Genomic DNA, 21,362 nt, shown 5'->3' with positions numbered 1-21,362 from the left:
TGAAAAACTGTTCTGCACTGCTCTTACCTGTGGGTATTTTAGTCTCTCCAACAAGATTATAGTTCGGTGAACAATATTTCCATGTAAGGTCCTAAGAAAAAGGGTTTGGATAGAAATATATAAAAGAGGATTCTCTGCCAATGGGAAAATAATCATAGTGAGAGAGAAAAGACAACTCCTTAGGTTTGGTGTCAAATATGCTCTAAACCAGGGGTGGGGAATGTACAAGGTCCTTGAAATCATTTGTTAAGGCAATTTCAGGCAATGATGAACTGAAAGCTAGGTACAACAACTTCACATTGCTTGAGTTCTATAAGCTAACAATTTGGTTATGATTAGAGAATGATGTTATAAACATCTGAATGGCCCCTGGCAAAAAAAACCCACCTCTGTTCTAAACCAAGAATTTCAGAATGAAGTCTTCCTAGTAGATGTGACATCTTAACTGTTTCTGGATGGACAAGCAGAAATTCTGAGATATTTAAAATGAGGGAGGAAATGGGCATGAAAAAAGGCATAGAAGGAGGAAGACACAAGGTGCATTTGGAGAATGGAAAGTAAAGTGAAAGTGACATTTCAAGATATTCAGAATATCCTGAATCTAAGGTTATGGAATATGCAAAGCTGCTTAAAGTTTTTGATCAGTAAGAGAAATATGACTAAAGCAGTTACTTTAGAAAAGTTAACCTAATAACAGTTTGAAGGATGAACTGGTTAAGCATTTCTAATTACTGGAGATAATTTAATTGTAATTTTTTTCAAGTAACAAATCTATTCTCTCTCTCTCTCCTAACTTCAGTCCTCCTCCTTTCTCCCCCAAGAAAACAAAAAGCAAATAAAAACAAAATCCTTGTAACAAATATGCATAGTTAAAGTGCAAACAAAATGTCTCAGTATGTACTATACCCTATATCACCTCTTCTATGTCAGGAAGTAGATAGCATGGGAAACCACAGTTCTAAGGAGGTGGATTAGGGAGAAATCTGAAGGCTAGGAGACCATGAAACTTCTTATGGTAGAGATCCCTAAAAACTTTTTTTTTGTATCCCTCAGAGCTTGTATTAGGCACAGGCATTCAATAAATATTTGCTGACTTGGTTAACTGATTTCCAGTAGAGTTTACGTCTAAGACATAAGTCTTTCCGACACGGTAAGATCTGAATTTGCACATCTTCACATCTCAATAAGATATCAGTAGCTTTTCCCATATAAATTTGAAAAGTATCCTTAGCAGATTAGCCACCGGGTGATTAATTTTTTTTTAGCCACTGAAACACATAAGACCAGCTACAAATGTATCCGTGTAAGAGATGCAATCTATAGCAATAGAGGACATATTCACATCAATAAAATAATGGACCCTGACAAATTATAACTCTTTTAACCAATGCTGAAATACTAGAGAACTACTTCTTGTAAAGTGAAGCAAAATTCAGTCATATAGAATCAACACTTGTTACTACTTTTACAATTAGAGATACTGCCACATAAGTTCTTTTTTCGTTAGCTATTCACTATCAAAACTGAAAATAACTAAATTTTGCTCTGGGCATAGAAAATTCACAGTTAAGAGATCTTAGTCCAAGCCTCCCATTTTAAAGATAAGAAACTGAGACCTAGGTAGTAAGTAAGAAACAAGGAACTCTGAATCCAAATGCCACACTCTATTACTTTCTACAGCCTTCCTCCAACTGAGTCAAATCTGTTGGTGCAAAGAAAATAAGCATTCTAGGTTTCTTGTGATTTTCTTTGGTTTAAATTTCTCAAATGCTAGCAAAATGGTAATACATATACAGCATATCTTCAAGTCAATAAATGCCCATTTCAAGCACACTACAAAAGGCAGAATTCCCATGCACATCCTTTATTCTTTTCTTTGAGTGCCAATCAAATTGAATTTAATAATTTCAAATTCAAATTCTTGTTAACATTGTTTTTAACATAAGAGTTTTTGATTTTCTGTGAGATCCTAATTTGAGAGATGTTGCCCTACACTTCAACGTACCCTACTTTGCTTCACTCTTGACTTCTCCTTACAACTTTCCCCAGTCATAGATGCTTTTGAGAATAAGATAAATTCCTCTTTCTCAAACCTTTCCTGGTAGAACAAAGGGGAAGTAAGGGTCTGGATGTGAAAAGGCTTATTCTATATTTAACAAAAGCAGTTGGCCTGCCAACAAATTATCCATTAAGTAAGTTAGCTATGTAGCAGAAGACAACCAAATACTTCAATACTACAGATGTTAGTATAATTCAAGCCAGGATTTACTAAAGATAAAAATGAGAATGTTTCTTTACTGAAATTCCTTTACCTAAAATCACATTTTACCTGTTTCTTCCCTTGCCCCCTTTTGTTCTTTGTAGTAAAGAGAAAAAAAAAAACCAATAATGGACTTACTTATGATTATTCTAAATAACAATAATAACAACTAACATTTTTATAGCATTTACTGTGCTATATATATAGCACAGTATATATATATATATATATATATATATATATATATATATATATATATATATATATATATATATATATAGCACAGTGGGAGCACTGTGCTAAGTGCTTTACAATTATAATCTCCTTTGATCCTTACAAACACCTGGAGGACATAGATGATGCCATTAGCCCCATTTTACAGATGATGAAACTGAAATATTAGTCAAGTGACTTATCCAAGGTCACATAGCCAGTACATGTCTGAGGTTGGATTTGTACTCAGGTCTTCTGACTCTACATCCAGAGCTCTATCTACTATGTCACCTAGCTGACCATTTTGGAGTACTGGAAAAAGGAAAGCAGAACCATTACACAAAAAATAAGAGACCAAGTATACATAGTTCTTAAATGAGGAATGGAAAAAAAAAATAAAAGTTTCAAAGGGATCTTTTTTGGATATTTTAAAAGCTAGAAATAAAATATACACCCCAAAATTAAGGGATGACTGAATATATGTGAGTTTTACTATATAATTATAAATGTAACAAATTCAGAAAAACACAAAAATGCACAAAAGGCAAAAGAACAACATACATAATGACCTATAATGATGTCAAAAGTCAAAGTCAAAAGTGAGAGGCAATGAGTGAGAGTGAGTTAGTGTGTGTGTATGTATAAGTCTCTATTACATCAAAACAAAATATAGTAATAAAACAAAAGTAATTTTTAAAAACAAATTTTGCATTCCTAGCCTGTTGAGTAACTGGTAAACATAGGAATCTCTCAGGATTCAAATTTGCAATTAAGTAAAAATATCTTCTCTGGAAAGCAATAAATATGCCAAATACAGACATGGATATGGTGGTAGTGGACACTTAAAAGTTGTTCTCGATGATGACCTTTTGAAGCTGGCAAGAGCAGGGAAATTCCAGCACTGCAGTTGGCTTCAAGTCTGAGCCAACATTTCTGACTCTCACTCCTCCTCCCTCCAACAACACACTGCCCGTCCTTATACTTGGGATAAGGACAGTTCAGACAGGCCCAACATATGACAAAAGGCAACCATTTCTGAATCATAGGAATTTAACCTCTATCTGAAAAGTAACTGAGACTTTGCCAATTCAGTGGTTCACTCATAAAAAGGTACAATGTGTGACTTCATAGAAACCTGAAATCTAAAATAAGCTAATCCAAGCAATAGTGAAAGTTCACCTAGAACAGCTAACCAGTCCATTTTTAAAAACACTCATCCTTCTCTGATTCAGGCCAATTCCAATGGTCTTGTGATGACACTGAAGTATTACCATGAGCAGGTTTGTAAAGAAAATGAATTGAATTTGAGGATGCACTTCCAAACACCATACTAGTCAATCCACATGTATTGAACTATAATTTTTATTCGTATCCTTTATTTTTACAATACTTTTATGTCTGAATACATCCTTTGCCATATCCAATGATCCATCTTTTGTAGCAAAGTATCAGAAAAGAAAGATTTTCTGAAAATCAGTTCAACAAAATTAACCTGCACATCAACAACATTGGAAGATGTTGAAGAGAGCCATCTGCAATGAGGACTGAGTGTGGATTACAACATAGTATTTTCATGCTTTTTGTTGTTGTTTGCTTGCATTTTGTTTTCTTTCTCATTTCTCCCCTTTTTGATCTGATTTTTCTTGTCCAGTATGATATTTGTGGAGGTATGCATAAAAGAATTACACATGTTTAACATATTATTGGATTAATTTCCATCTAGGGGAAAGAAGGGAAAAAATTTGGAACACAAGGTTTTTTACAAGGGTGAATACTGAAAATTATCCATGCATGTTTTAAAAATAAAAGGCTTTAATAAAAAAATTTAAACCCCAAAACAAAACAACTCATTCTTTGAGTTACTCAGTTACATAAAAGGTGGTATAGGTTAAAGCTTCTTATTGCTTCATAGAGCAATTGACAAGAGAATAAATACCAGATGTCTCTGAATTTGAGATTACTACTACCCTGCCCTTTCTTATAAGTCATTCTGCTTGCACTCAGAATGCTAGATTTTCTCTCTTAAAATCATGGCCAGAAATAATCATCATTGCAATTGGTCCATAAGTGTAAAAATGTCTGGTGGAAAGGAAAAAAAGGGAATTGTGATTTTCCCAACTAGGGTAGAGTCGAAAACAAATCTTATGAAGTGAATGTGGCAAGGCAAGGCATTCTAGAGAATAATTTTTCCATTCCACCACAGTAAAGTCAGAAATCACCATGGAAATGAATTCTTATAAATTTGCTTCCATACCTTGTTAGGTAGCAAAATTCATGCTAGAAAAAAGAAACCCAATGAAATTTTTAATATTTTCAAGATTCTGTTTTATATTTCTCTCCAATTCTGGATATGAACTGAGACTGTAACCTCAGTTCAAATGTAAGTAGATATTTTAAGTAAAATGTATATCAAAATGCAAAAGAAGAGATAGCAGAATAATTAAAATACTGGCTCTGCTGCTTAAAATTTGTGTGAACTTGATAAGATACTTTACCATTCAATAAACATTCAAGTAAGCATGCATTCAGTGCAAGGCAGAAATAACAAAAGGCAGTCCCTACTTTCAAAGACTTTATATTCTACATGCATATAAGTACAGAAAAAGAAGTTAAAATGAAGGAGAAAAAACTAACAATTCAGGAGAGTAGGAAAGATTTCATATAGGTAGCTGCAGTTCCCAAACAAGGAAGGACTTCAAGGAAGAGGCTTAAGGTCCTAAGAGATGAAGATAACAACAGAGCACATTTTACGCACAGGGAGACATCTTAGTTAATGCATGGAGATGGAATGCCTAGTTGAGGAAATACCCAATATATCCCACTGAAACTAGGACCACATATGTGAAAAGAAGTAACAGGAAATGAGTCCTGAAAGGCAGGTGGGAATCAGTTTATAGAGGACATTAAACAGCAAGATGAAAACATTTTATTTTATCACAGATACAGTAAGGAATCATTGAAGATTTCTCAAAAGAGAAACATGATCAGACCTGTGTCTTAGGAATATTATTTTAGCAATTGGGTAAAAGGGTGGATTGAAGAGAAAAGAAACTAGAAAAACCGTTAGAAAGCTATTTCAATAATTAAGGCAAGAGGTGAAGAGGGTGTACGAGATACAAAATATTGTGAATGTAGAATCCACAAAATTAGACAAATTATTAGAAGGAACAAGGGATTCAAGGACAGAAAATGCAGTATATTTGAATTATTCAACAACAGGATCAAGACTGTGAAGGGCAAGGGTAATAGATTGTGAGATTAGGGAAGGGACAGATGGATAAAAAAAATTAGGTTCAAGAGCCGTAAAAGTGAGTGAGAGGGGGGGGGGGAAGATATTAGGATCAAAGCAGAAATATCAGAATTTACCCATAGTTATGGGTAAAAGACAGATCTAAGAATACAACCATTCCTGTGGATGGCTAAGATAGAAGGAAGATAAAGATGACAGCAATAAAGAAGCTGGATAAAATAGGAGGCCAGAATAATTGTGGGAAAGAGATTGATGAGAAGACTGTGCCAGATAATAAATTCTTTAAAGAAAAATGGAAAATGTTTCTGGAGACCAGTAAATAATTATACAATACAAACAAGAATTTGTACTGCTCAAAATAAACAGAAGGAATAATCTAAAAGGAGGAGATGTTGCTGACAGTGGCAAAAGAAAAGTTTAGACAAGGAGTCCCTAGTACTAGAAAAATTAGTCAGGAATGAACTGTCTTCTGAAGGAAACTAGGCATTCATTATTTAAAAAAAAAAAAGGAAAAAGGGTGAGTAATCCTTTTCTTCATTCATCAAATGAGAGAGGTGAACTAGATGACCTCTAGCATCCCTTCCAACTCTACTACCATCTTATTCAGATATCTACAACAATTTGCTTTTATGTGCTGTAATGCAGAAGAACATTAAATAGAAACAATTAAGTATTTAAGGATCACCAAATCTGACCTCATTTAACCATCAGCTCATTCTTTCTAAATACATTACCTGTGTGCCTCTCTGCTCTCCCCCCATCCCTCATGTTCTTTTCCACTGATGTGCTTTTGTTCTTGCTGCTCTCTTCATATGATTTTCTCTGATTTCTTTTGGGGTTCAGTTTATACTCTAACTAATCTATAGCCACTTATCAGAATAATTCTAGTAATCCCACAGTGAGTGAGCTTTCCCTTATATGAAATCCTATAATTGAACTGTTCTCTGGTTTTCAGGTAAACCCATCTTTTCAATTCAGTCATAAGGAGTTTGAGAACAAGAACTGTGTCTTCTTGCCCTTAGATGTGAAGAGGATACACAATTGAACTTAAATATTTATTGAATAAAAACCGAGCTATTTCTAAACTAAATGCCCTATGTTCCTTTTTTTTTTTTTTTTTCCTGAGGCTGGGGTTAAGTGACTTGCCAAGGGTCACACAGCTAGGAAGTGTTAAGTATCTGAGGCCAGATTTGAACTTGGGTCCTCCTGAATTCAATGTATGCCCCTTATGTTCCTCATAATTTTATTGCAATATACACCCTTGAGAAAGAGGTCTTCCACTTATGCATGAACTTCAAAAGTATATGACTACATTCATGCTTTCACTGGATAATTTTGAAATTTCTTCCCCCCCTTATTTAAATATTTTGTCTTTTTCCTTAATTACATATTAAGAAAATTTTTAGCATTTGTTTTTTACAAGATTCTGAGTTTCAAATTTTTCTTCCTCTCTTTCTCTGAAGATAGTAGGCATTTTGCTATTGTTTATAATGTGCTATCACGTAAAACATATTTCCATATTGATCACTTGATATTACTTCATAAGTTATTACTGTACACTTGAGATAAATATCAGAGGTATCATTCAGCTCTTACTGAACAGGTCTCTCTGTTCGCATAAACTATAGTATATATACTATTGGCAAAGTAAACGCTACATTCATGAAAGAATTATTACATTCTGTGCAATAAAACTTGATTAAATTGTCTTTAAAGGCTCCTATATGGTTACACAACAGAATGCTTTATCCCTCTCTAAATATACCATCTCACATACCAAAAGTTCTCAGCCCTTAAGAAAATTCCTTTAATATATAATGATTTAAAACAGTTCACTGCTATTGGTCCTTGATTCCATATATACTCTGAAGAAAAGCATATTAAAGAGAAGATTCATGTGTTCACACACAATGAAACCCACCCATGCAAAGCTTGAAAAAGATCCATACAATACTCATTATTAGGTCAAACTTTTTAATGACCTCTCTCCTCAGACCAACAGGCTTTAAACCAACCTCTACCTCTCAAATCCTTCACTTCACACTATGCTCTCTGATTCTTTCTCCTTCAGAAAACTGATCTTGCCTAGTCCTCCTAACTGTTCCTTAAGATGCCTCTAGGTTAGAGGGAGACAAGCCCTATTTAAGGTCACCAATAAAGCATAGGCCCTTTAAATATAGGGAACTTATATTTATCACTGCCTTCCTGGTACATGAGTTCATCTGAGAGTGGATGGTTTCCCTCATTGACAGCAAGTTTATTTCTCTTACTTTATTGATTCCTCTTTCTTCCACTATTTTTAATTTTCACTCTTCTGTCTTCCCTTTGTCAAGATTCTTCAATCCTCCTTCTTTTGGTAACCCACCTCCTATTCCTCATATTTAAACAAAGGGGACAGGATACTAGATTTCTGTAATCTAAGACTTGCAATGATGGACCAAAGAGGACAGGGACTACCAAGTTCACCAGGTGTCAGTGATGCCAGGAGATGTTTACCTTAGTATAAAGTAAAACAACCTTGGACTTGACTGTGAAAGTTGGTTCAAATCCTAGTTATACCACGTACTATCTCGAAGGATCAGATTAGAAGATTTGTAAGGTTTCTCCTAAAACTAATCTGCAATTCTTTGTGACTGAATTATTTTAATTGTTTAGATCTCCAGATCAAAGGACCTGTGTCTGAATCCCATTTCTTGTAGTTACAACCTATATAATCTCGCAAAAATCACCTGACTTTCCTCATAGTTCATTTTCTTCATCTCAAAAATGATTAGATGGCATCTACCAGATCTAACATAATTTCCAAGCTTCATTCAAGCCCCAATTTGAACAGCAACCTCGGACATGAGTATGTAAATAATTGAAGTGACCAACTAGGGAATTAACAGCAATAAACAATCAGCTCTAGAGAAACAATATTGTATTATACATCACAGATCGAGAACTGATGACCTCAAAGGCCACCTAGTTCCATCCCCTCATTTTATAGATGAGGAAACTAAAGTCCAAGAGGATTAAGTGACTTGCCCAAGAGAACACAAGTAAGGATCAGGTGGGCTTATGCTTCAAACTCAGGTCTTTTGATTCCAGTTTTCTCTCTATCATACCCCACAAACAATGGGTGGATGCTCACATGTCCAGTCTTGTGCTACCTCTATGGAGAATGCCAAAAGGACAGTTATCTAGTTGGAGAGATAAAGCACATCTTTAGTCAATAAAAGAGCAATGCCAAAAAGGGACAGAGTAACACATGTAAGTTTCCAAAAAATGGTAACTGACACTGCATGCAATGATTCTGGAGGAAGGAGATTGTGCTTTATGCTGAAATAGTCAAGGAGTAACTGACTTAGCTGGTTTCCTTTTCCTACAGAGCAGGGAAGTCATCCACTGCACAGTGCTGTAAGGAACTTGGAAGCCAGGGGGAGCATAATGTGTTATTTGAATTTAGCCAGAAATTGTATCCTCTTTCTTATTATCAATCCACTTATTTTTATTCCATTTTATGGTTTGCAAATGCCTTACCGCATTATTCACGAGCAAAATGATTCCTTAGACTGGTATGAGTTAGGCCTGGATTCGAACAAAGTTTAAAAGAGGAGCTTGAGCTAAACAATGAAAGTGGATCAGATTTCTTTCTTTCTTTTTTTTTTTTTACCCTGAGGCTGGGGTTAAGTGACTTGCCCAGGGTCACACAGCTAGGAAGTGTTATGTCTGAGACCAAATTTGAACTCGGGTCCTCCTGAATTCAAGGCTGGTGCTCTATCCACTGCACCACCTAGCTGCCCCCTGGATCAGATTTCAAAAAGCACAAAGACAGCTATTCCCTGTAGGGAGTAAAGTACATAAAAAGTACCAAAGTAACTAACATACCAAGTCTGCTTAGCTAAAATGAGATTTACTCTGAGTCACTGAGCTATCAAGAGTCAGGAACAGGGGATTTATAAACTAAGATCAGAAAATTTTAGCACATCAGCTGCTTTTCTTCCCTTATAGATCTTTATACTATGCCTCATCCTGGCAATAATCTAAAAGTAGAGAGAGCTGAAATAGCTTTTAATTTGTGGAGTGGGCTCAATGGGGAAAGACCATTTTTTTTTTTCCTGAGGCTGGGGTTAAGTGACTTGCCCAGGGTCACACAGCTAGGAAGTGTTAAGTGTTCGCACCTGCCCCCAAGACCATTATTTTTTAACACAGAAGTATGACCTTCAGACAGGAATTCCACAAGTTCTTATGTACCACAGAACCCAAAGCTTCCATGGCACCCTTTCTGCAACCTATGATAGAGAGACAGAGACAGAAAGAGAGAGAGAGATGTCTAGAACACCGAGGGTTTATGACTGGCCCAAGATATCCATACTACCTATTTTTATCAGAGGCAGAACTTTCTCATGTCTTTCTCATTCTTTGGCCAGTACTCTATCCACCACACCAAGTGCTTACAATAGACTATAATAATTTTCAACTTGATAGTGACAATTATTTTTCACTGAGAGCATTTCTTTCAAAAACTCTGAAACTTTCTCTTAAGTTGAACATACCAGGAAGCCAATGTGATGCTTCAATTACGGAAATGAAGAAGGCAGGATACGGAGAGATTTCTTCACTTTCAAAGAAGAGATCACATTTATAGGGGAATAGGAAGTAGCAAGCTGGGAACTTTTCTAAATCACTCCAAAGCTTTAAATATCAGTAAGAGCCTTCATATATCAACCAAAATACTAATATGAAACATTTTACTCTTTAATAATTATCTACTCTAAGATACCAAATGTAGTATAAAGGGTTAGAACTCATTTCCTTTTAAGTCTCCTCTTAAGAGTTATTGTTAAGATTGATTTAACAGAAGTGGAAATCTCTCCTAATAATAAATTTGAATCACCATTACATGAAAAAAGTGAGATCATCAGTTTAGTACCAGTAATTTTTGGAGACAATGAGAGCTATCAAAATCTATTATTAGTCACTCATAAACAATGGGGCAGAGGAGTTATATTGAAGTCATCATTTCTTAGCTTTTGAGAGTTAATATGACTAACTTTCTGAAACAAATGGCAATACATTCAATTCTTACAATACTGTACATTTCTGATATGTCTTCTCTATTATTTTCCTTCTCTAATTTGGTGATTTGAGAGACTAAGGGTATTTACTTTAAAAAGCACATCAAATAACATATTCCAAAAGTTGTTTAAACTATGTTGAGACCTAGCTTTCTCCATTTGTAATAAGAACAAGGAAGCCTACAAACACGTGGAATTTCCTTAATCCCTGAAAGTATCTCTAATATTCAGGTTAATTTAACTTTATTTTAAGTAGCCTCTGATCATCCCTGTCCCCTTTTGCATTTTGGAAACATAGAACTCCTGAAATCAGCAATTTTGCTCACCTTTAACATAGTGGCCAAATTGGCCATGTGCTCATTCAAGGTGCCCTCTGACTCCTTGTAAGTCAGGCAGGTAAACTGGTATTCCTCTGGATCAAAGGCATCAGCTCCCTGTTGTTCGACATCATTTGCTACCCCTTCATAATAATCCTCTATGTCCCCAGGGTCCTCATCCTCTTCTTCGTCTTCCTCCTCACAATTTGGGTCATAGTCCTCTTCATTGCTGTCAGATCCCTGGCTATTCATGTCCACAGACATTTTAGTGTCCTGCCAAGTTGCAGATCAGGAAAGCAGTTGCTGTTTCCCCCCTCCCCCCAATTTTACTTCTGTCTCAAATGCATTAGGTACTTCTGTCTTCTAAGGGAGAAAAAGGAAAAGAAAAAAAAAAAACCATTAACTTTTTTCACAAAGAATTATAGCAAAAACAGCTTTCATATCCCCAACCCAACAGTATAATGTCATCTCTCTAGGAAGCTACTTGTCATACAGAAGGCTCTGGTTCAATTCAATGAATATTTATTGAAATGAAAATTTTGAAACCAAAAAGCTATGAGCATGTCCTCTGACTTCAGGAGAAGCATTAAAGCCTGGAACTAAGAATTTAATTGGTTCTATATCATACTTACAGTAAAATGCTATTTTCCTAGATTAGTAAAGGCTAGATTTAGTCTAGTACATTTCTTGGATGATAGGCTTTTGTCCATTTAAAATTAAAGGGAAAGCACAGGAAAACAAAATGATGTTAAAAACTCTCAAGACAACAAATTCTCACAGAATGTCCCTACTCCTGAGGGCTACTAAATGAAAACATAGGACCCATAAGTATAAAAGAAGGTCTTATTTTTCACAATAGGCTGCCCACAGAGATTGCAAATGAGGGGCTGCCAAACATTCTCCCCATACCCATTATGATTGCCTCCTCATGTGAGATTAATAGAGGGGGCATTTTTAAGGATTAGAATTCCTGCCCACCACTACATCCAGAAAAGAGGATGCACTGGCCTTTTTTTCACTAGTAAACTTATTTATTTTTTTAATACACATTACTTTATGAATCATGTTGGGAGAAAAAAATCAGAGCAAAAGGGAAAAAACATGGGAGAGCCCCCCCCCCTCAAAAAAAAAAGTGAACATAGCTTGTGCTGATTTACATTTACTCTCCTTAGTTCTTTTTCTGGGATGCAGATGGCATTTTCTCTTCAAAATCTATTGGGATTGCTTTGCATCACTGAATTACTGAAAAGACCAACTCTTTCATAGTTGATCATCGAACATTTTTGTTGATGCATTGGCTTTTTAATACTACATTTGACATCTGTGGAGTTAGTAAAAGTTTAGCATAAATAAATTAAAGTCACAGGTTTCTAATAAGCATCTTCCACCATAAATGTCAAAATGACTATAGTGAGTGTTCTCTCTCTCTCTCTTTTTTTTTTTTTTAATTTAAGGGTTTATGTAATGTCAGGAAAAAGATATAGATAATCCACTAGTTGCATATTCATCTACTGAATAATCAATGTAGTTATATGAGCAAAAGAGGACATAATATATGCTGCTTTTATATTTCAAAAGGTGTAAAACAACCAAAAAAATCACTTTTCACACTTCTCATAGAACTGAATGTTATGTATAATTATATATGAAAGAAAGGGCCAATTAAGCTAGAAAAACAAAAAGTCGTAAGTATAGCAAATAGTCTAATTTAAGTCTATGTTGGCAGAGTCCAATAAATTTTCAGTTATTTATTTTTCTGCAAATATTCTATTGTTAGTGATCATTTGAATTAAGAAAATTATCACACTCAATTAACAACTACATAATGCCTCTAATTTAAATCATTAGGAGTCTAAAACCCAAGCTTTCTTATTTCAGCACTAGAAGGAATTCATAAATTCCGAACTGGTCTAGATACAAAATCACAAAGAACACCCACCTAATGGTAGGGATGAGGACTAAGCCTGGGATTTCACTAGAAAATGTTCCATCAGTTCATCTAACTCTCCCCTTTCGAATGAATTATCCTGGGAATCACCAATTTGTTTCCCCAGCCAGACATGTGATTTCATTTATATCATTATCTCTTGGTGAGAAAACTTCCTCTATCAATGCAGATCAGCACCTTCTCCACAACTTAGAGTCTTAAGAGAGTTGCTTAGAACATTGAGACATTACATAACTTGCCTAGAGTCACACAGCAAAGGCAGTACTTGAACACAGACTATCCTAAATTCAAAGTCTACTACCCTCTACTGCATGCTACACTTCATTTTCCTGGAAAGAACACTTCATCAAACATAATGTGAAATGATGAAAAATGAACTTGAAGCTTAATTTCAAATACAGCTTGCCTAAAAGATTATGGATTGACTCATTTAAAGCCATCAAAGCTTAAAGTTTCAAGCTTTAATAGCTTAAAAAGGCACTAAGTCTTTCAGAAAACCCTATATAATGTAAACTGATCAGCTGACTTGCTGTGTAACAAAGACAGTTTTATAGCTCATAAAATCATAATAACTATACAATATTTATATTTAATTTTTAATAGACTCATGATAAAAGGGCAGTTCAAGTTACCAATATTCATCACAGTTAAGCATCATGGCAAAATAAATAAATAGATGAACCAGGTACCAGAGTTTCTTGAAGATCTGCCAACTTGGTGTCACCCAAATACTCTATACCATATGATTTCCATCTAAAATCAGAAGAGAAAAAAGGATTATATCAATACAGTTTTTTTGAAAAGGTGCCAGTATACTGATGTTTAATTCCAGAGACAAAAAGGGTCATCTAAAAAAGAAACAGAGAGAGATCATACATTATGAATGCTAATCTTCTCCTGGACACTCTCTCTTCTCTATATTTTCAAGACACTGCTCTCTCCTAGTTCTTCTACTACCTGTCTAACTCAGTTTCCTTTGCTGGATCTTCCTCCAAGTCATGCCCCCAAGGGTCTGTCCTGAGTCCTCTTCTCTTCGCCCTCTATACCAAGAGTTCTTAACCTGGGGTCCATGAATGCTCAAAGGGTCCCTGGATAGATTTCAAGGGGTCCATGAACTTGGATGGGAAAAAAATTACATTTTTATTTCAATAAAACTGATTTCCTTTGTAATCCTATGTATTTTATTTTATGCATTTAAAAATATTCTAAGAAAAGATCCATAGGTTTCAGACTGCCAAAAGGTCCATGATACAAAAAGTTAAGAACCCCTGCACAGTACTATCTTGTTTGGTGATCTCATGTGTAACCACAGTTCAATTCTATTCCCTATACAGATAATTCTCATATTTATTTATCCAGCCTTAACACCTCTAATAACCTCTAGTTTCACATTTCTAGCCCATTGGGTATCTCAAACTTCAATCTACTGAAAATTGATTACCTTCTTCCTTTCCCCCTGACACTCTTCTCAAATGTTTCCCTGTTCTTAGCTTCCCTATCACCGTGGACTGCACCATAATTCCCCCAGTTAACCAGACTCAACACTTAGTCTCCTTAATTCTTCATTCTTATTCATCCCACATACCCTGTCACTAAGTCTTTGTCTTTTCTACCTTCACATCTTATACATTTCCTTTCTGCTCACAAAGTCACCCTCCTGGTGCAGGCCCTCATCAATTTCCACAGGGACTACTTAAAGAGTCTATTAGTTAGTTCTTCTGCCTGCTTTAAGTCTCTCCATACTCAAATCCAACTCCCAATTCAGATTTCAGTAATTTCCCTAAAACACATATCTGAAAATGTCACTTCTTTATTAAAACTCTAGTAGCTCCCTATCACATCCAGAATCAAATATGAAATCCTCTGATTTTTAAAGCTGCTCATGACCTAGTCACTTCCTACTTTTACAGTCTTACATTTTACTCTCCTCTTTATATTTCTATGATCCAAGAACACTGGCCTTCTTAGTGTTCCTCACACGCAACAGTTCTACATCCTGACTCTATGCCTTTTCCTAGTTGAACCTGATGCCTGTAATGCTCTCCTTCACTGTTTCTGACACCTGACTTCCTTTAAGATAGCTCAAATTATATCTTCTAAAAAAGATCTTTCCTGGTCCTCTGAGATTATTGTCCATTTATACTGCATTTTGCATGTACACAGTTTTGAGCATAGTCTTTTTTTCCATTAGGATGTGAGCTCCCTGAGGGTAGGAAGCATTTTCACTCTTCTTTGTGAAAACTCAGTATTAAATAATTAGAAAATAGTACTTAGCAAAATGCTTATTAAATCACTAGTTCCTGAAAAGAGAGGATAGCAATTAATAATTGCATTGGAACTAGATTTCCACTGTCCAAAGTGCACCCAATGTGAAACTTCTTAGAGAAACAGGTTGTTGCCTTCACTGCAACAATAGTTTTAAAGAGTTGCTTAAACTACTGTAAAGTTAAGTGCCTTGGGGTCAAATGTCACAATGTGTCAGAAATAAAACAAAAGTCTTATTGGCTCAGAAGCCATCTGACATCCACTCTGCCACATGACCTCTCAATGGTTCTATGACATACTCAAAAAAAGAAGACAGAAAAGTAAACTACATGGAGCTAGCTGAGCACAAACCCAAGGAAAATAACTGCCCAATTCTCTATCATTTCCCTTTCTTATTAACATTGCTCAGACTTCTAAAACTAGTCAACAATTCAAACATCCTTTTGAGGATGAGAACAAAATTACATAACAAGGCATTGAATTTTTCAAATTAAGTTGTAACTAACTTAAAATAGAGGCTCTCACTGAAAAATGACTCCCTCTGTCAAGGCCCGACACTTCCACTGTTTCTATAAAACAACTTTCTAATCATGACAAAATTTCATTTTAAAATATGAAGCATTCTACATCAGAAACTTTTTACAAGAATTTTCATTTATGGTAGCAATATACACTACAAAACAAACATATGCCCACTCCTCTGTGGCACATTACCACCATTCCCAGTTTAAAAGAATCTAAATCTTTTGCAGACAAATCACCAGGACTTATAATTATGCTTCATGTGATCCAATTAAACTGTATAAGCATTAATTGGAAATTAAATGTTTACTTCTGACATCTTAACTTTCACAATTTCCTTGTAAATAAAACATTTTTTAAAGAAAAAGTAGTAAATCTGAACCAAAGGAAAACCAAGATCCAAATCCTGACAATGACTTGAGAGGTCATATTTTCAAACAACAGAAAACAAACTAATTTTATTACAACTTTCCATTTGTCACTTTTACTAAGAAATTGATAGAACATGATATACAAATTTAATGGTATTCCCCACAAAACTAAGTAGTAAAGGAAGATTTACCTTTCTAAAAAACTTAACTATTTCTTTTTCCTCACTAATACCAAGAGAGAAGAAGGAATTTTTAGGGCTTTCCCCCCTTTTTAAAAAATTTTGATTTTTTTGTTGTTCTGAATTTGACCAACATCAATAATCAAATGTTTCTATATGCAAAAAGAACATCACATTAGTCTCAAAATGATCCTGCTTTTCTGAATCTATCTTTAAACTTCACAAAAGAATCCAAAGGTGATATATCCCCTAAATGTTCTTCTGAATCAAATACAAAAGATTTTTGATATACTTCTAATAAATCATTCAAATACTGCTTAGAAAGATGGAAAGAAAGAGGGAGAAGTGATAGAAGTAAAGGCGGGGAAAAGATAACAAAAGACCTTTATAGTTTCAAAATAATTTCAAATTCAAGAACCTCTAAATATACATGTATATGAAAGGTCTTACAAAGTCAATCCACATCTATTTCTTTGGTAATGGTTCATTTTAGTTTTAAAAAAAATCCAATTAGTTCTAAATATGACTTGCTGTATTTCTATTTAGGAGCAAGCCCAAACCAGGGGTACATAAAGGGTAAGGGGACTTGACCAAAAAGACAGTATGATAGTGGATTTGAGTGACCCTCAAATCAGGAGGACCTGAGTTTTAAGTCTTGCCTCTGACACATGAGGGTTGTAGGACCCTAGATAAGTAACTTGGCCTCCTAGTAATCCAAGACTATACATTTAAGACTATAAATTGCAGAATAATCTACATTGATCGAATGTTCTCTCACCTGTATAAGATTATTTACAAATGGCCACCTAGTCTACAATCTATATGACAAATGGTAATAGAGCCTTTCCTTAAAGATCTCCAAGAAGAAAAAAAACCTACCACTTCTTAAAACAGTACATTATACTTTTGAGACTGAATCAATTGACAGGACGTTTTTCCTGACATTGAACCTAATTTTTTCTTTTTACAACTTTTCCACCCTGCTACTCCTCATTCTGCTTTTTTGGGTCAAACAAAACTAGTCTAAACCCTTCTTCATATGACAGTTCCTCAAATATCTGAACACAGCTAACTAAGTTTTCTCAAGCCTAAACATTCCCAATTCCTTCAACGATCTTCATATGCCATGCACCTCAAAGCTTTCATCATCCTGTATGCCATACAGTTAGAGAATGTTCTCCTTCCTGTGATACCAGAATTGAATGCAATTTGACTAGTCAGGATACAGTGGGACTATCATTTCCTTATTTCTAGAAAACATGTTCTGCTTAAATGCAACCCAAAGTCACATTAGTTCTTGTGGCTCCTAAATTGCACAAATTCACAATGAGTTTGCAGTTTACTAAAATAATCTTTTTCTAAAATAACTATTGTCTAAACCCCATCTAATGAATATCTTAATATTTTAGCTTGTCAAGATCCTTTCAATATCCTTTACACAATGGATTTATCATCTTTCTTCCAGCTTTCTGCAATCTGAAATGATGATTATTCTATCTATGCCTGTATTCCAATCAATAATAAAAATGTTAAATAGTACAGACCCAAGAATAGAGCACTGCACTGGAGCTCTCCTGTTTACATGACACTGAACTATTAACAATTATTTTCAATTCAACCATACATCCAGTTCTGAATCAATCTGTTTGCATTTTCAGATCTATCTCTCTTCATCTCCACAATAAAAGGTATGAGACTTTTTATCAAAATCTTTGTTAATCTAGAAGTAAAATATATTCACAGTATTCATCTACCACTTAAATAATCCTGTCCAAAAAAAAGGAAATAAAAGTTAATCTCACATAAGTATGCCTAACATTTCCATGGTACTTTATGGTTTGTAAAGCATTTTACAAACATTATCTCACTTGATTCTCACACTCTGCTACTGAACTGTTACTTAGTTATTTAACCTCTGTCAGATTCAGTTTTCTCACCTGAAAATTAGTATATCAATAGCAATGACTTCCCAGGATTATTATGGTAGAGGGCATGTCCAACTCTTTGTGACCCCTCATGTAGTTTTCTTTGGATATAGTATCTTTGGATATTATAGTGATTTGCCTTCTCCAACTGATCTTCCAGGTGAAAAAATTAAGGCAAATAGAACCCTGTGACTTGTCCTTGTCACTTTAACCCAAATGACGTGCCCAGGGTCAGACAGTGAAGGAGGCTAGATGTGAACTCAGAAAGACTTCCTTGAGTCCAGGCCCAACACTATCTATTGTGTCACTAACTCCATATTTATCTTGGGTATTAACCACCTGTTAATCATTTTTGTTCTGTCACTTTCAGGTCAAAGGCCATTTTCCTTGGGGTTCATTGAGATCACAAATCCAAACCAAAATACAAATATCAATGAAATAAATGAATGAAAAGTACTGTATATCAAGCATCATACTATGTACTGAGATACAAATACTTCATCAGTGGTTTTTCTTAGGAAGCTTACAGTTTAATCATGAAGACTAAAAAAATTATATATATATATATATGTATGTATGTATGTCAATGGTGACCATGTTTTGGTCTCAGAAATCATAAAAACTGAATAGAGCAATATGGGAATAAATTAAGAAGGAAGAATACATGCATATAATTTGTCAACAAAAGTACAGCTGTTTGCTAATAAACAAGCTCTCTGCTGATGAAATCCCAGGTCAAAAAAAAAAAAGTCCCCAAACATTGTTTTTACATAATCAATTACATGATCAATTTTGAGGGATCTCATCAAACCTATGAAATATGTGCAGATATACTCATATAAGAACTTTTCACTTATGAAAATACCTTCATTTTTCTTAAGGAACCAGAGATACAACAGAAATGCTGAGCATTATTATTAATCAATATGTGTAATAATACCTCAAATTTTTATTGTGTTTCCTCATTAGGTTTCTTTCTTTTTTTAGAAACTGGCCCTCCCTAGGTAGTCCAGATTGGAAAAGTAGTGGCTATGTCTAATTCCAATACTGATTGGTTGGTAAGTTTTAATTAGTTCCATTTTTCAAATCTGGGTCACTTCATCCTTCTTTAGACATCCCAATAGCCTTAAGCATGGGAGGACAGTATTGATGACTGGATTCTAGTAGATTCCAGATCTGCTCTAGCCCTACAGCAGCTGAGAATCCCAACAGCAGAGATTACAAATATGTACTACCTCTCCTTTCAAGGTTTCACTAGAAACAGCTTCACAAATCTAGTGAGTGACAGGTCAATATATGTTGATTCTATTTCACATAAAGAAATAAAATAAAGACCTGAAAATGCCGAAACACAAAGCAAATTTCAGAGCCCTAATACCCACTTTTGAATTCCATCTTTAGATCTGGCTTATGGTTCCAAACCTAACAATAACAACAAAAAAACAAACCCCCAAAAAGCAACCAAAAACAAACAAAAAAACACAACTCTAAGAAAAGTATGTTTTTTTTTATTGAAAAGGTTTACTAACTTCAATATCTAAAGTGATCAGTTTTCTGGAGGATTATTTTTCTCTATTTTCCAGAGTTCAGAAAAACAAAATTATAATTCAACAGTTTCCCAAGTTGGCACTGATAGAAAACCAGGCCATTTCTTATCACATGACCAAAACAGACCCACCTGATACATACAAATTAGATAAAATGAATCTCAACTGGCAACAGAATTCATACTCTTCTTGCTCAGTGACCACCTCAGCCATTATCTTTATCTTTTTAGTTCATTTTGTAGCTTATTTTATTTATTCACTTTTCAAAACCAAAAGTTTGTTCTTTTTGAAAACATCACAAAGGTTTTTGGTATTTTATTTAGTCAATTAAGCATTGTTAAGTGCTTAATATGTGCTGGAGTTTATAGTCAAAAATTAAACATTCTATGGAGAGATGTGAATATATATGCAAAATGGTAATGAAGATAATGGGTGAGAGTTAGAAGCAGTGAAGAGCTACACATTTCTAAGCACAAATGAGTGCATCAATATCAGCATAGAAAGAAACTTGTACAATCTATAGCTGAAAATGACATTTCACCCTAAGGCGTTAACAATGTGTCATTTGGTTTCCGGAAAAGCTGAGAGCCAAGCCTGTTAGGAGTTACTTTCATTGAAGTGTGATTTACAGGCTTTTGAAATTTACTCAGAAACGTCTCATAACTGGGTTAGTTCCTTACTAGTCCGACTAGTAAAGGCCAATTCTAGTCCTACTCTCTCCCGGCCCCAAAAAAGGGTGGTGGTTGTTAAGAGGAGAACGGGCCTAACTTCCCGAAAGCGGAGAGCGTACACCCACAAACTTTGTATCAAAGAAACAGGAGTTGCAGAGGGAGCCGGGAGGAAAGGAAGCCCCACACACACACGCGCACGCACGTTCCCCTCCCCAGAGCCTCCGAGGCCTGGCCAGGGTTTTTGAGCGTGGACGAAGGGCCAGGCAGCGGCAGTTAACTACCCCAAGAGAGAACGAGCTGGGCCCGGACGGGGAAGACTGCTTTTCGCAGCTCCGCCGGATCCGGGGCCCTCGAGGGACACGGGGAGTGGGCATCATGCTGGGCTGGCCGTCACGGGGTGGGCCAAAGGGAGGCTCAAGCCTCTATTGGGAGAGATCGGAGAGAAAGGGGAGTCCTCAGATTCAAGGCCGGACCAGTGAGGCCGCCCCGACTCCCATTCTGGCTCCAGTCCGGCTCTGGCTCCGGCTCTCGTCAGGTGTAAACAAGGCCAAAGCCGAGGCCCCGCGCGCCCACCCGCGCCTCCTCCCGCACTCACCCGGGCGCCGGGGTCCCCGCGGCTGACGTGCCCCGGGCCGGGCCAAGCCTGGCCGGGGCGGGACGGGGGACTAGGAGGAAGGGACCGGCAGCGCAAGGGACAAGACCGACACGGCTCCCTCGGGCTCCTTCCTCCGGCAAACGTCGCCGACGCCTGAGCCGGATATGGGCCGTCGCTCTTACGTCACTTCCGGGGTTGGGGTCGGAGAGACGGAGATTCCCCCTTACTCTGCAGAGAGC

The 21,362-nt window shown here is 35.9% G+C and overlaps 1 protein-coding gene across 5 annotated transcripts in view; it reads right to left on the bottom strand.

Annotated features, from left to right (window-relative positions):
- Positions 1-21,294, bottom strand: part of ARIH2 (ariadne RBR E3 ubiquitin protein ligase 2) — a 55,758-nt gene extending 34,464 nt beyond the window's left edge. The window contains exons 1-3 of one of the 5 annotated variants that reach the window (XM_074283224.1): positions 21,124-21,294; positions 13,738-13,801; positions 11,110-11,463 (exon numbers count right to left, since the gene is read on the bottom strand). In XM_074283224.1, coding sequence (XP_074139325.1) covers positions 11,110-11,364 — 255 coding nt within the window. In that variant the 5' untranslated portion in view covers positions 11,365-11,463; positions 13,738-13,801; positions 21,124-21,294. Of the gene's footprint in view, positions 1-11,077; positions 11,464-13,680; positions 13,802-21,123 lie in introns of all 5 variants that reach the window. The other 4 variants (XM_074283226.1, XM_074283225.1, XM_074283227.1 and 1 more) reach the window with 4 other exon arrangements.
- Between the last annotated feature and the right edge of the window lie 68 nt (positions 21,295-21,362).

The sequence above is a fragment of the Sminthopsis crassicaudata genome, chromosome 1 (assembly GCF_048593235.1).
Source record: "Sminthopsis crassicaudata isolate SCR6 chromosome 1, ASM4859323v1, whole genome shotgun sequence".
NCBI lineage: Eukaryota > Metazoa > Chordata > Mammalia > Dasyuromorphia > Dasyuridae > Sminthopsis > Sminthopsis crassicaudata.
The sequence above is the reverse complement of the archived record's forward strand: the minus strand, read 5'-3'. Positions and strand labels throughout refer to the sequence as shown.